General features: G+C 38.3%; 1 protein-coding gene across 4 annotated transcripts in view; it reads right to left on the reverse strand.

Moving 5' to 3' along the window:
• Window positions 1-3,318: 3,318 nt before the first annotated feature.
• Window positions 3,319-17,367, reverse strand: part of zdhhc15b (zDHHC palmitoyltransferase 15b) — a 123,800-nt gene continuing 109,751 nt past the window's right edge. For 2 of the 4 annotated variants that reach the window (XM_084697398.1, XM_084697399.1), the window contains one exon: window positions 13,264-17,237. In XM_084697398.1, coding sequence (XP_084553524.1) covers window positions 17,200-17,237 — 38 coding nt within the window. In that variant the 3' untranslated portion in view covers window positions 13,264-17,199. Of the gene's footprint in view, window positions 3,839-13,263; window positions 17,238-17,367 lie in introns of those variants that run through there. The other 2 variants (XR_014754788.1, XM_084697397.1) reach the window with 2 other exon arrangements.

The raw sequence follows: 17,367 nt of genomic DNA on the forward strand, positions 1-17,367 counted from the left end.
ATTTTGTTGTCAGCACATTCAGCTTTGTAAAGAAAAAAGTATTTAATGATATTTCATTCATATCTAGGATGTGTTATTTTAGTGCTCCCTTAATTTTTTTGAGCAGTGTATAGGTCCCACTCACCTGTGTTTCTTACTGCACCATGGCATGCCCATTTCTGAACAACGTTTTGGATGACGAAGCATTGATATTGAGACGTGCTTTCAGACGTGAGAGGTTAATACATTGTTTTACAGATATGCTTAAGTGAGGATTGAAGTCACTTCTTTTTGTAGTTTCTTTATCTCCAGATAGTTTCCTTAGTGTTTTTTTCTTGATTTCAATACCAAGGTCCAGATCCTAGAGACTTTTATTGACAGCAATGTGTTCATCTGCCAGCTCAATTAGCTTTTTCAGATGTTGAGTAGAGACATCTGACAGTTTGTGAATTCTGTAAACCACCCATTGATTAGCACAGCATGAATTGTGCATGATTTAGCCCATACTTACTATGTTGCCAGGCTGGCTGTCAGGCTGTAGCCTACTGCGCCTGGGTCCTGTTACAAATATATATATTATGAGTGCTATATAACTGACTTTTATTGTGTTAAATGTTGTGTGGTTTGTGTTGTATATTCTCATGTGATGCCTTCTTGCTGCACATAAATTGCCCTTCTGGAGCAAAGAATAAACTGAACTGAAATTACTTCTCATTCATTATGGGCTAAATATGCATTTCCATACAATTTACATGATACCTCAGGCCTTCTAGAGTCCAGTGACACAGTCTCCTCATCATCAGCTGCAGAAGCCCCTTCCCATACTGCAGAAGTTCCTACCCCTTACCATATTGAATAGACTTTGTAGTGAAAGGATTTGCCAAGCCATGTGCTTTTAATAAATAACACTCACTGGATCTTTGTCTGATAGCAGGAGAGTAACTGTGTCACTGGACACACAAGTCCTGCAAGTACCTTGTATGAAGAGGGCAATTTTTGTAGGTGGTTAGTAGCTATCCCACCCTGAATCCCTTCCATCACAGGCCTTCCTTGGTTTAAGACGAGAGCCAATTCCCCAGATGGGGTGATGCCTGGACAAATTGGCCCCCAGTGCCAGACAAATTGGGGGCAGATGGCTGAGCGGTTAGGAAGTCGGGCTATTAATCAGAAGGTTGTTGGTTCGATTCCCAGCTGTGCAAAATGACGTGTCCTTGGGCGAGGCACTTCACCTTACTTGTCTCTGGGCGAATGTCCCTGTACTTACTGTAAGTCGCTCTGGATAAGAGCGTCTGCTAAATGACTAAATGTAAATGAGCCTTCTTCTTAACTGCTAAAATCAGTTTAGATGAAATATGTAGCAGGCATCTTGTAAGTAATTACATAGCATTTACAAACTGTTAAGGCACATACCAGCCTGCAACATGTTATATTTTATCTTGACTTGTTGCCAGGATCTTTTTTGTCCAGTCATGTGTGTTCTGTATGAACATTAATTGTAGAAATATATTTAGAATTTGACACAGCTTATAGAGATTTGTACATATGGTTGTAAAACATATTCTTGCATTGTGAATAAGGGTTTGAAATGAGGCCTTGACTTTTGGGTAAATTTCCTGAGAAATAAATTCCCTCCCTACTTTTAAGGCAAAGTAAGCAAAATAATGATTCATTTTATTGACATGCTTTAACGCTACATAGTAGGCTACTCCAAGACACTTTGCAGTCAGACCAGCACATTTTGCACATAAACACAGATACAGCAATACAAACAATACATAAAACAAGCATATTAAAAGCAATTCAAACAGAGTGTACAACTTTCCTAGTAAGTAGGCTAGATATTTTTCGATCCTTACGCATTGTTGGTCCGCGATTGTCTGCCAGGCTTTTCTCTCTGTTTAATAACAACAGCCGTATTTCTGTTTTTACATACATGCTTCACTACACTGTTTATCAATCCACGTTTTTTTCCGTTCTTGCGAACTCGTTTGACGTCATCTTTCATTGCCCAAGTACAGATCCAATCCAAAGAACACAAGTCACCAAGGGAGGATGTATCGGATGGTGACTTGACCAGCGAGAACACTATTGATTTCCCAGAAGTACTTGCAAGAACATTCTTCACAACAATGTACATGCATTCTCAGAGTTCTTCGGATTGATAAACAGCCTAATGCTTCAATTTCCGTAATTAGTTGCTGCTTAGCGGGTGAAAAATATGCCGCACGCGTCTTCTCCATTTCTGCATCAGTCAATCTGTGATCGATACAATGGTCTATTTAAGAAGCCGTGAAGATGCACTTATCCCAACTATGTACATCTGGATTGACATAGCTTCACCTTCTCATCCTGGGGCCTGTACTACGAATCAAGATTTGGCGTTAGCTAGGTAACTTCAGGTTCAACCCAGGGTTTTCTGTACTACGACGGTGGATTACTTGTTACCGGGGTAGATCGCCATGGTAACATATGCTGAACGGCTAACCTGGTCGGGAGCAGGATAAGTTGGAGATCAGAGATCAACCGGTATGAAAACCCCGCCCATTAACTAATTCTTGACGATAATGTCGTCACCGTTCATAGTAGATCCTGTGCAGCTTGGTGCGCTGATGCTGTAGTGAGAGGTGCGTTCAGAAGAGCCAGAACATTTAGAGACCGACAAAACCCTTTTGCATTCCCTCATGAGTATCTTTCTGAAAGATATAGATTCTTAGCAGAGGGAATTACGTATATTGCCAGCTTCTTGAGCCGTATGTTGCCAATGCGACGCATTGAAGCTATGCACTCAGTCCCACAGACTGAATGCATAGCGTTTCGTTATTTCGCTATGGGTAGCTAGTTTTATAGTGTGGGTGATCCGGAGAACCTGAGCAAGAACACGGTCTGCCACGCAATTTTGAACGGATTTTATGATGAAAAATATATATCCAAAGTGCCCTTTGTAAAAACTTTGGACTCCTAATATGTTGACAAAATGAAAGGAGGTTTTTCACTCAATGTTCTGATTTCTGTTCTGGAAATGTATGCAAATAATATCATATTTTACAACGTCATCATTTGCTCATTTAAACATAGGCCTACATTTACAGGAAACTAGTAATGAAAACATTATTTGACATACTATTAGTTATCAACTTGGGAGGTTTCATGTTGTATGTTATCCCTATTCACTGTGTCTCCCCTTAACCCTTTTGTCCTTGGGTTGCTTTGACCCATTTTCTAATCATTTCCATATCAAAAATTGGGGTTTCTTTCAACCAAAACCTTTCAAACCAAAAAGAACAATGGGTATCTGTACAAAGCTCTTCACAAGTGATACATAAATGATCATTTCACTACTTTCATTGATTTTTGATGTTTCATTCACTTTTATAGCATTTTTCAAAAATAATAAATAGGACATTGAAAGAGAGAAGTGGTGAAAACCCCCACAAAAGATTCAAAAGCCACAACAAAAAAGCCACAAAAAGGTATAAAAATATCAAAACGTAGACAAAAGTTTAACAAATACATCCTCATGTGTTCTCCCTCCCCTAGGAACAGGAAAAATATGTCAGTGTAACTAAGTTTAGTGTCGTTCAGTCATGTACGATCTCTTCTCATATTCCAGTTTTTCTGTCTCCAGCCTTGTTTTTTTTAATAAAAAACCTTATAATAGAGCTCCAGGGTTCTTTTATACAGGGCCCTCACACTGTCTGCTCCTGAAACAAATGAAGAACATTGTCCCTTTGCAAGGCACACTTGGAGAAAGTTGAAGGTGTCCATTTGACTACTGTGGTTTTTTGCTTATACCTTGTGTCTTTGTCTTGGCCTTGAAGTGGAGGCCCTAGGCTCGGGGAGGAAGAAGTTCCTCTTCCTGCTGAGTTCAACACCATAGAAATGTAATCAATTGAGTCATATTTGAAATTAGCACTTTAAGGACTTGTGTCTTATGTTGAGACCACCACAATTAGTAAGTCATTACAGACACTTCAATCACAGTCACACGTTCACACACTCTCACCATCTGTGTTGCAAGTGGTAAATAAAACTCAAAAGGTGTACCCCCAAAATGAGCAGGCAGACACAGTTTCCTGATCATCTAGGACCTCCACTTGAGAAAGTAAATGGTATATTTGATCCATATTCAGCAACCACATATGGCATACATACTGGCATATGACTATTAGTTTCACTGTTACCTCTGTATGCCACAGTGGGACAACAGTGGGTGGTGGCAGCAACACCACTGTATTTCCTGTCACTGCAGAGAACAGTAATACATTTCACTCCTACAATATTCATAAATAATTGTTGAATGAACATGGTCACATAGATTACTTGAAACATACATATGCCTGGGCTTCCAACCTGCTGCCACCAGTTGCCTAATTTTTCTTCCTGTTGGCTGCAGGCAATTTCATTGTTCTATAGGCCTTTTGTAGCTATACAATATCCTACAAAAGGGACTAATTCAGGCAATTCAGCCTTGTACTTGTTGGCCTTAAAATATGTGCAAGTATTGCCTACTGCTACTTACCGTTTTGAATTATGGTTTTATATTTATTTAGCATTTGCTCCCACGATCGTTTGCCACTGCAGGGTTGCAACTAAAATAATACAGCAACAAAAGTTTAACGTTGTGGAATGCACCCGTGTAATTATGGTCACATCTTCAATAAGTCATGTAGCTTACGCATTTACAGCGTATGTTTTTTTTTTCCAGCTTGGCAGCAGCGACTTTGTTGAAATTTGCCTGTATTATGTCTGTATTCCTGATATGCTTGTATTACAATATTTCACGCAGGAGGAGTAGACAAAGTTTGTAAGATTGTCTGCTCCTCCTCCGTGAAATATGCGTCTCTTGTTTCGTCCATGTTTGCGATTGGACATACGGTTCAAACACCGCCCCTTTATGTGAACGCGCACGTCTCTAGATTGGAAAGATCTGGGTTGAGTTAGAGAGTTGATAACCGCCGTCGTAGTACCACTTATCGTGACTGCAATTGTTAGGCTTCGCGTAGCGGGATAACTGAAAGTAATCCAGAGCATGTTGATCTTGATTCGTAGTACAGGCCCCTGGTTTAGCAAACGTGAAACCGAATAAACCGCGATGAACGGATCACACTAAGTTCAGCTGCGTTTTTTCAGTTATCCTGGATTTCTTTATTCTACTTTTGTGCAATAGCCCCCTCGGTTACAAACACAGTAGGTCTACAAACGAACACCTTTCACAGTTCACAAACAAAGCTCTTGCCACCTCCCTCCACCAACACATACAAACTGACACTCTTAAGGGTATGGAGCTCTCCTGATTGGCTAACGAGGAGCCTTGATGGACACACCCACATCATCAGCTGGAAACGCACCACACCAGAGAGGTACCAGATGGCAGGAGAGAGAGGCCATAACACATGGACTCCCATGGTACAAAGATAATAACAATACCACCCATAACAATAGGTTTCCTCCTATCGGAGGAACCCTAACTATATCTGATTAATTCTAAAAAATTAAACACATTTCTAAATAAAAAACAGATTGATGATGGCATTGGGGTTCCAGCCAACATATTAGTCTGTTTTTTCTAAACAGTCTGTGTCTATGAACACGCGAGATAGACAAGCTGGAATACATGCTAGCAGACACAGAGACATGAAACCCATACATTGCAAACCAGCTGAGAAATCTTGGAAGATGCTCAGTTTAAGGCATTATTGTTTGTTTATAAGGTTATACATGGCATGGGTCCTCTTCATTTAATCAAAATACATCTAGAAACCTCCTATCCACCAGTAGTCTACAGTTGACTGTTCCAAGGACACGTCTCAAACTGATAGGAGATCGAACCTTCTCAGCGGCTGCTCCACAGCTCTGGAATAATTTGCCACTTAATATGAAAACTGCATCAACATATAATGGTGTTAAATCTCTTCTTAAAACAAATCGAGTTTATGTTGCATTATGGTCACAGGTACGTGCAGTGGTAAAATGTCTATGCATTGTCTGGGATTGTATTTCGTGTCTTAATGTGTGTTTTTAAAATATTCGCTATTGTACAGCACTTTGGCTAAAGTGCTGTATAAATAAATGACTGACTGAATACAGTTGCAATCATACTAAACTTACCTATGTACCCTTGTGATTAAGTCAATAATGGGAAAATCGTATAAATCCAAACCCTCCTTTACCTCTAACCCTCTGATCCAAGACCCTATTTATACTATAACATTGTTGTTTTTGTTTCCAGCTGCTACGGTAGACCCCCTGGAGGTTTAGCAGTATTTCTTCCGAGTTGGCGCCCCAAGGTCCCATGTGTACAGAGATTCAATACAATGGCAAATGGTAAATCAATCAACATCTGTGTGAGGAGAGTAATGAGTAGTTAAAAGAAGTACACTCACCGTTACAGATAAAAGCAAAGGATGAATGAAGTTTGAATGTAAAATATTTTTTATTCAATTAACAGTTCAATCTAATACTACCAGGTAAGACTTGTCAACTTTTTGTAATGATGGAACGGTGAGTCGGGAAGCAGGTGCAGGCAAAGATTTTAATCAAATTACAAAACCAACAATTGAAACAATACATAACAGCAAACACACCGGTAACCGAGAGTAATAACTAAAGACAGAACATGAGAAACAGACACATAGAGGTGACGAAATTATGAGGGAAATGGACTCCCACTCTGCCTAATGATAATTGACAAGACCAATGGTCAGAACTCGTGAACTCATACGAATGGCAGACTTATGCAAAGGAACCCTTGCGACATCTGCTGATAGAAAAGCAAATGGCAGTCTTGAAAGACAGGGAAAAAATTTATGAATGTGCAATTTAACCAAAACATAAGCAAAATAACCCTAAATTAGCTTTTACCAGTGTGATTTTGAAATGTTTTAAATACTGGGTGATAAAACACATATCTATGAAAAGGCAAGATCCTGGAATTTGATTTAGTGTGAAATGAAAAATTGTACTCTTTCATGGCGCTTCTAGTTTGTGCTGCCTTTGGGTCATTGTGAACCTTCGGATCATTGTGACCCATCGTCGTGTTGCGTCAACTTTACCTAATACAAAAATAAAGTGAAGCATTTTCTTTTAACCTACGCGCTGTGGGAGGTCTGAGACAGCGCAATGGTTAGAAGAAAATGCTTCACTTCATATTTGTATTAGTTAAAGTTGTCGCAACACGACGAAGGGTCACAATGACCCGAAGGTTACACAAGGGTTAAGTTGACTGACTTGACTCTATTCCGTTAGGCAACATCAGAAGATGAGAGTACAGTACACTGCCCACTGAGAACCTTAATGGAAATGTTTGAGAGAATTTCTCAAAAACGCATACAAGTTCATTTCTTGAGTAAATATCACTATTTGTATCCCTCCAACTGTCTGTTTGATAACAAAAATAACTTCACAATCATTTGAATCTCATGACTCCAAAGATAACCATTTCCCCCCAAAAGGAGCAAGTATACCAGTAATAAATATCATTTTTAAAATATGTCACATCATGTAACACTCAACATACACGACAAGCCCTCATCTCCCTCTCTACACACACACATTATCATACTCAACACCCAAAGGCAAGGAACATAGAATAACAGGTAACACTTTATAATAAGTCAATGCTTTTTGGCATTTACAAAGTGTTAACTAACAGTTAGTTAATCCTTTATAAAACGTGAAACATTAACAATACATTATTAAATAGTTAATACGCTTATTATTAAACACTATGTTGATCATTAATAAACACTGTTAAAAAAGATGGATTTTATTTATAATACAATTCATAAGATGTTTGACAACTGCATTATCATACTTTATAGACAGCTTGTTAATATAGTTGCAAACCAGTAGTTAATGGTACATGAGCTGGTATAGAAAGCATTAGCAAATGGTGAACAAACCACTTACATTACCTTTACAAAGTATGAGTAAATAAGTAACAACATATTTACTTATGTCTTTAATTAATGTATGCCAAGTCAAATACATGATGTACACTAATACTTTGCAGATATCTTAACTATTTTAAAAAGACTTACTAATGATGCAACTTCTGATTAGTAACGCAAGTTATAAAGCATTTACTAACTGTTAGTTAAGGCTTTTGCGTGACCTAATCTAAAGTGTGAACTATCTATGCCTTATTAAACATTTATAGAAAGACTCTATAGATTTTGTTTTTTAGATGAAATAGCTGTTGATTTATTTACCGGGTTACATTTTTTAAAAATTATTATTATTATTTCCATTAAGAAGTAATACAGTAGAATTGGTATAAAAGTTGGTTACCCAAAGCTGTATTTTATTTTCCAAAAATGGCTGTAATAAACTGCAAATGTTTACTCACGCAGGAGAGAATGTTAAAACTTTGCCGTGTTTGATTTGGGATCTCCCCACGTTGTTGTACTATATAAGAAACCAAATGTTTACTCTTCGACAGGTCAGCAAACGCTTTGTCACCTCGATTTGTTAAAACGATTTGTTTGTAAAACTCGACCTACGGTCTTGGTTAACAACCGTTTTAACAAATCTCTGCTTTCAAAGGCATTTGCAGACCTGTCGAAGAGTAAACATTTGGTTTCTTATATACTACAACAACATGGGGAGATCCCAAATCAAACACGGCAAATCTGGAGCAGACGCCATGTTGTCAGAGCAATCAGCGGCACTTGCACTGGTGACATCACTACATCTCCAAGGCAACATATCAACAACAAAAGTTTCGGTGCTAGGTCCATAAAAAACATTTGTTTACCTCTGCAAACTTTCAGGTGGGTTTTTTATTACGGATTTGTTGACTTTTGAGAACGTCTTCTCAATTATATTACTAGTATTTATTATATGGCAACGATAGTACGAGCGTTCTGATTGGCTAATGGGTAGTCATGCCAGCCGCGTATTGACCTCATTGCCGGTCTGCAATCTGATACGTATTCTTATTGCCCTCGCTAATGTCATCTTCAAAATGAGCAAGATCGAGGATTTTACTGTCCAGATAACAAGGAAGACATCAACAGCGACGAGGAAATTCTTAACTTTTTAAAAGAGCAGAAAAGTGTGAACAGAGAGAAAAATGACAAGCGCTACTGTAGGCAGATTGCTAGGTTTGGTTGCTCAGATTTCAGATTGGTTGCTAGGTGTTAACACCTGAAACACACCGTGAGAAGACTTGAGTAGAGCTGAATAAAACAACATGTTTTAAATGAAAAGAGATAAAAAATACCATATAATAAACAACTTACTAACCTTGACCGTTCGGTCATGCCGGGAAATATCAAACTTCGGCTTTACAACTTAACTTTAAAACTTAAGTTTAGCTTCCCCGCATGACCTCGCTCTCGGTTAGTAAGTACAGTACAGTAGTTCATAAGAAACATAAATACATGCTTGTCATTCCTTCGATAAAATATTAATATTGTGTATTATAATGTGTTGTGCCTGTTTCATTTTGCTATGTTCAGCCTTTGTGAATGTGAGGTTCGAGAATGGACAAGAATACCTTAATAAATAACTTATAAATGTTTAATAAGGCATAGATAGTTCACACTTTAGATTAGGTCACGCAAAAGCCTTATCTAACAGTTAGTAAATGCTTTATTACTTGCCTTACTAATTAGAAGTTGCATCATTAGTAAGTCTTTGTAAAATAGTTGTTGAGATAGCCTATCTGCTAAGGTTTAGTGTACATCATGTATTCGACTTGGCGTACATTAAAGACGTAAGTAAATATGTTGTTAGTTAATTACTCATGCTTTGTAAAGGTAATGTAAATGGTTTGTTCACCATTTGCTAATGCTTTCTATACCAGCTCATGTACCACTAACACCTTTTAAACTACTGGTTTGCAACTATATTAAAAAGCTGTCTATAAAGTATGATAATGCGTTATCAAACACCTTATGAATTGTTTTATGAATACAATCCATAATTTTTAACAGTGTTTATTAATGATCATCATCGTGTTTAAAAATACGCTTACTAACTATTTAATAATGTATTGTTAATGTTAAAAAATGTTTTATAAAGAATTAACTAACTGTTAGTTCACACTTTGTAAATGCCAAAAAGCGTTGACTTATTATAAAGTGTTACCGAATAACAGAATAAGGAATTCAATGCAGAATGAATACAAGATATGAGTGAGCCGGACCTGGGACAGGAAGTTGTGTTTTTGTGGGATTACCCTAGCAAGTGACTGATACTAGGGGTACTACACTCAGCTCACGAGACAAGACGATAAACTATATTGGGTTCACAAGAACAAGACGATATTTTAAAGAAAACTTTAATTACTAAATATGACAGGAAAATGTTCCTTTTATTTGACTGAAAGTCACAAATGCAAAACAATGCAGGTCCATTTTGAAATCCTAATAATCTTGTAATGAATGTCACTTCAGTTCTACTTTCTGAGTGAGTATGAATTATCGTATGTAGTAAAAGACAGAACAATATGCAAGCACTAAGAGGTTATACCACAAACTGAACCTTTATACGTTTTTTGGTAAATATTTCTTTTCTCCAGCGGAGATGGTGTCTACAATGTGTATGCAAAACGCATTGTCTAGCAACAAGCCAGTTTTTTTGTTATATTTCAGTTTGAAGTGTGATTTGATTGTTACAATTTTTCACCAGTCTCTTCAGACCTTATAACTGTGCAGTAACTATGCTTGAACTTATTTTAGTGGAAGCTGTGAACCTTCTAACTGAACTGAACTGTTTTCCTTAGTCCATTGTTTTAAGTGCCCAAAATGCTGCTACACAACCAATATAAAATTGTCAGACTCCATCATCATGCTGGTGGCAGCTGGATACTACTATTCTGCGTCAGCGACAGCTTTACGCCTGGGACACACTGGCTGTGACAATAGCGTCCAACTGCAGCCCTCTCTCCTCAAGCCCCTCAGACTATAGACTTATATACAGTAGACACAGCGAGCCTGCTCTTTAAAGATGGCATCCCGATTCATTTCTATGGAAAGTGCTCAGTGGGGCAAGCGAGAGTGTGAAACAGACCACACTATCTTTCCAGTTCCGGCTCATCCGGTCTTGCGCAGAACAGTGGCTTGCCTTTCTCCCTAGCTCCGAATCTCGTGCACACTTGCAACTAGCTGTACACGTCATACTTTGCGACAACCTGTCATGAGCGTGTGAGCTAAGGCATTGCAGTAGAGTCAGAAAACTTTCAGATTGGGGTACAAGTCCGATTAAGAATCAGATACATGATGCGAAATCAATCTAAATTTATACTATCACTGTATAGTATTCCTTTCACTTGGTTTTTAGTAATATAAGCCTATTCTAGATGGAACGTATGTTCCACATACGACTCAGACTCACCACATTACATTGTTCTTTTTGCTTCATGTTTTTAAGATGACTGCTTAAGTATTGTGTCGGATTAAAGAAACTGTAAACTTGAATATCTGGCTCCTTTGTTGTTCTAGCTCGGCAAAGAAAGTTCAGTTAAATAGGCATATTATGATGATGATAAGTGTTGCTTTACTATTGCTAGCTACCTGTTATTGTTAATGCCTTGTGGTGTTAACTGACATAACATTGCATAACCATAACAATATTGTGGTTATCAGACATGATTTATTCATCTTCGTCTTTGCTCCAGAAGAACATGTCAACAATCTATAATTACGCCTTAACATGCCACAATATCACTAATTATATTAGGCTATAATTACGTTTGTCATGCAATGAACATAATAACGTTCATTACAAAATTGTTAAATCTGCTTTAAAATAACGGAAATAGACTCTATAACCAACCGTCATGTTTGTGTGCAACTATTTGTAAAACTGGCTACAGCAAGGCAGGCGAACTGTAGATTATCAAGCCCTTTCTCCTTGTGCTCATTCAGCTAAGGTAAATCAGCGATCAGCTAATGTTCCCTTTTGTGCTTGAGCCCTGTTCGTATCCGCAAGCACATTTCCAGGCAACATCTCTTGACGTAAGCAAATAAATGGGGTGCTAGTTTATCCATTTCGGATTGGTTTCAAAATTAGCAAAAATCTGGAAAAAAATGTTGATGAAAAAGTTTGTAGTATGAGCCAGGTTTGAGAATCGAATAACATTTTGGGGGGGAGATAGTTTTGGATATTTTGACTGGAATTAATGGAATAAAAAGCAACCGGACGAGTCGAGTAGCAAATCGGAAATGCAATACCACCTTAATCCACCGGGGCTGTTGCCTCAGGGGGCAATGAGGGATGGGGGCCTGGGTCTGCCTCAAACAGACCTCTCTCCTCAGGCCCTTCTCATGCAGGTGTTATCGCCTCCGCTGGTCAGAGAATGTATTTTAGGCCTATTGATTTTAATAACTTGAACTATGGTGCAAGCATAAATCAATAGTTTTTAACAGCTAAATTGACATCACAGCTAGCGATGCAAATTGATGCAAAATGTATGTGTATGTGTAAAATTATTCAAGTAGCTGGCTAGACCCACATTTATGCCATAATCATAGTTTATGAAAATCTAAAAAGAAATAATGTTTTGGTTTCATTTAGCTGACAATTGGATATCGTTTTTAGCATAAATCAATAGTGCAAGCACACCCAACTAGGACCCACTAAAATTACAGAGAATTGCTGAAATGACCAAGAAAAAAAGCTAGCCATCTGTGTGGCGGAGTTGTTGAAATAACGGAAGTAGATACCCCTGGGGTCAAATGAAAAACCGACAAAAAATGCTAACATCTGCAAATACTGTTGATTTTATGTTTTATTATAGTTCATCTGTTATGTAATTCCACAATATCCCTAGGATTAACTATTAAACTGTATTCCAAATAAATCTACCACCAATTTACTCAAACTACAGAAGCGTAAAACTCATGTTCAAATCCCATTGGTGTACGGAACTGGTAGGTCATACTCAAACCATATTGGCTCACAGAAATAGGGGTCATAGGAGGGCGCTCATTCTCAATCCCCATTGGTCAAGGGGCCTGAGGAGATAGGTCTGCAGTTGTAAATGTAAAACCTGTAATTTCATGTACACGTTAAATTGACATATTTGGCCGGCTTAAGACTACATAAATTGCTGTCTTAACACGGCACGAATGGATGGTGCAAGGCTGTTCGGCTGCTGATCCATTGGCAGCAAACAGATCTGAAATTCGCCAGTTAAATTCAGCCTTGCATTCATTTTCAAAGGATGTCACGTGACAGGCCCCACAGGGCCACATGAGATAGTTGGCAAAGCGAATCAGGTTCGAATTTAGACTTGATTCGCTGTCAGTGGATTGACACCCTTACACCTCAACAAGAAATATTGTCACATTTTAATATGTAGCACAATACGTGGCATAAGACCTCGTCACACAGCTTATGCATACATACCTGATGAATGTGTTGCCTGGGCAGTGGCAGATCTAAGGGGTGGCAGCTGCCACCCCAATAAAATACCTGCCACTTCAATATTCTCATGGAAAAATATTATTTGTACATTACAGAGTAATGTAAAAAAACATATATATATATATATTGGGGCTGTGAAAAATAACGCGTTAACGTGTTATGATTAAATTACAGGATTAATTCGTTATTTTTGTTTAACGCATTTAACGTAATATAACCACAATTCCACCCAATCTGCAACTTCTGGATGAGAAGTTCGTGTTCCAAATAAACTAAGATGGAACATCCAATAAAACCAAAGTGATATGCACACTCTGCGGCAGGGCTCCACACTGTGACCAAATGGTCGCATCTTGCGACCAGCTTTTGACACAGGGCGAGCATTTTTTACAAGCACTCGCGCATGTGCAACCTACACATTTAAAATTCATTGGGTGTGCACAATGTCAGCACATGTTAGCAACAACGCATAGATACGACGTTCTAGTAAGACAGCGATATCAGCTTTCCTTCTGCAATAGTACCGTAGCTTAAAGTCTGGGAAAGTTTAGGCTATTTTTTGCTAGGTACCTATAAACCTAGCTAAAAGTCTTGGAAAGTTTAGGATTTTTTCCGCTAGGTTCCTACGAACATGTCTTAATCTGCCAGACAAGTGGGTGCCCCTTCATTCTTTTGGTGAGCAGTTTCACGAGCCCTTCTTACCCGGTGTGATGGAGCCTAGCAGCTAAATACTTATTTAGCACTAGCGTTGCTACTGTATCTCTGCCTGTGTTTGAGCTGTTGCGCTGTTATACTCGGCAAGTATCGTGTTGTGGTGTCAGAGGACTGATCGAAAAGTGAATCATACATTTAAGTCATTTAGCTAAGACTTGCATGTACAGTACGTAATGTCACATTAAATAATGTATTTAAACTCAAGCTTATATGTTGTGTTGCAGGGGCGATTCTAGGATCAGACCTTTAGGGGTGCTCAGCCCCCAATGAGAATGTCAGGCTTCTTGCAGGTTTCACTAAGTCAAATTTAAGACCTTTTTAAGACATTTTAAGACCATAAAGATTGAAATTTAAGACCTACACAACGCATTACCTCAAAAATATTTAAATCAAAAGACATTCTAAAAAAACATGTAATTTCTATGAATGAAATTCATTAAAAAAGCAGACATTTAATTTACAGATAAAGCAATCGCAGTAACCAAATTGAATATTTTTGGGGCATAGTTAGCAGCGAGTCTCGTACTTGGAGCTGGGTAGGCTACTGCTTGTAGTAACCAACAGCAAAAATCGCTGTGATCTAGCCATAGGTGCATTTGACTTCATGCAGCGCCGGCGTCGTCTGCAGCCGGCTGCGGCGCTGCATGAAGTCGGTGCATGTCGAACGCAACTCATGTCTCGTTGAAAGTAAACTTTCCCATTTTCCACACGTAGCCGAATTTTAACACACACCGAGGAAGCGCAGACGTATTTTGCATACAGGTATTGCAGTTATCACGGGATTTGTAGTTTTATCACCGCGTACGTACCAACACCAATAGGCTATCCTCCAGAAAGAAATACAACACACCAAACCAACGTTCGGTGGGCAGCGTTCTGCTGGTTTTGTTTGTAGCAAAGACTCGCTTTGTAGGCTACGACTCTATACTTTTTTGCTACCTTGTAACAACTTTCTGCAGCCTGCGTTTCTGGAAATTAACCAGGGTAAAACCTTTTTAAGACCTGACTAAATGAAATTTAAGACCTCGAATGAAAATATGGACGTTTTTAAGACGTTTTAAGGGCTTAAATTTAAAGTTCAGAATTTAAGACTTTTTAAGACCCCGCGGGAACCCTGAATGTGACATGAATACAGTGCCTTGCAAAAGTGCTAACCGTAAACCCCCTTGCTAATATAAATCCCTAATTTCACTGGATAACAATTAATACATTTACGTATTATTATGCAAAATATTGAATGAAAAAACTAAGGATGTCCCTTTCTTCATGAACTACCAGCATCAAATGATAATAAACAATATATCTGAGAAAATATTAAAACAAATATTAGGAGTGCTTGAGCACTCCTAAAAAGGATCTAAAATTGCCACTGAATTGTACCCTCTCCAGTTACATTAATAAATGCATTGCAGGTCAATATAAGGTGTGCCCCTTAATTTTCTGCTTGCGCTCCTAACATTTTCAGTCAGGGGCTACTGTGCTCCTAGTAAAAAAAGTTAGTCTGGAACCCTGCTCTGCGGGAAGACGTTATCGCTCTGGATAAGAGCGTCTGCTAAATGACTGAATGCTAAATGACTGAATGTTAGCGTTTCACCAAAGCAATACCAGCCTAAAGTAACCTATACCACCTCAACGCGAAGCATGCGTTGGTCGGCGAGGGGAGTTCAAGTAGAATGCGCCAAACCACCCTCACTGAACAGTGTAGGGCCCTCACTAAGTCTGCCTGTGACAAGGTGACTAGCACAGTTGCCAAATGTATTGCAAAAAGCTGTAGACCGATTTATATTGTTGAAGACGAGGGGTTCACCAAAGTTTTGCGAGTGGCAACGGGTGACTCAAACATCAAGGTACCGCAAAATCAAAGACGCACACTAATGACAAAAATTCGGAAAATCAGTCAAATGTAATTAATCATGATTAATACACAGAAACCTGTGATTAATTTGATTAAAATGTTTAATCATTTCACAGCCCTAATATATATATATTACTGTTTAATTTAAAATACAATACTGTACCCCCCTACTTTGGGTTTTGATTCGCCTCCAGGACAACTAACAACTTCCTTCTGCCACCCCATTGCCACCCCGAATGAAAGTCTCTAGATTCGCCCCTATGTCTGGGCCTCAAGAGTAAATGGCATTTTTGACTCTAAAACAAAAGTGTGCAATAAGGTGCCTTGACATCTGCAACTGACCAGTATAGCATTCCTAAAATTATAATGAGACCATCTACAATCTTTAACATCTACAGTTAGAAAACAACAAAAACATATTGTCACTGTAGTACTTTTACGACAACTCAGTAGTATCTGATGCTACTTTATTTAAAACATTAAGAAACATAAGTTATAGGTGTTGGAAAAAGTATTAAACGTTATTACTATAGAACTATCATAATACAAGCACTGATGAACAGTTAGAGGAATTGCCACTTTTGTCAAATGAACATGTTCATGAGCTGGAGTGTAAAGGACACCATCTCTGGCAAAGCCAAATCTCCTCCTACACTACAAGAGGTCTCTAGACTGGTAGGGTGTGATATTGTTTTTTTTACCCCCAAAACAAGAGATGCCCTGAGCTTTGCTATTTAAGGTATTTGTACTGTACAACACCAGAGACTGAGACAGACAGAAAGAGAAATATGGATAAAAAGACATTATGAGCAAAATATGTCCCAGTATTGCAAAGGAAAAGCAATGTAAAGAGCCATTCATATAGTAAACACTTTTTTTTGATTATTCTGTCACATTGGACATAACTGACAATACCCAACCAAGGGAGATACTGATGCCAAGAAGAAACAATGATCATTGATGATAATCCAAATTTTCTTTTGGACTTTTTTCAATTACTATATTCTGTACACCACATGAACCCATAATACTTTTTCAACAAGAACCATGTCATCCATCCACACATGCCTGTTCAGAGTTTCTAAAGGCTTCACAGGATTGTGAATGTGTTAACCACAATACAGCTCTACATGTGCAGTCCCATAGTCCTTAGAGCTCTACAAAGTGTCCCAGTTTTCTATAGAGACCGGAAAAAAATCACTGCAAAATTGCTTAAATTATCCGGAGGACAGCCCAGTTTCAGGCAATAGGAATGTTAAATCTACCTCATCCATCCCTTACTCTTCCATCTCTATTGTAACCGAAGGGTCCAGATCTGAAACAAGATGATGTCAAAGATGTTTTTGACAATTGTTATTCTATATATTTTGAACACAGTGAGGTTATAATGTATGTTCAGCATATCTCAGCAGAAAACAACACCTAAAAAAGTCATTTATAAACAA

The sequence above is a fragment of the Hypomesus nipponensis genome, chromosome 1 (assembly GCF_054491055.1).
Source record: "Hypomesus nipponensis isolate SF chromosome 1, ASM5449105v1, whole genome shotgun sequence".
NCBI classification, from domain to species: Eukaryota; Metazoa; Chordata; class Actinopteri; order Osmeriformes; family Osmeridae; genus Hypomesus; species Hypomesus nipponensis.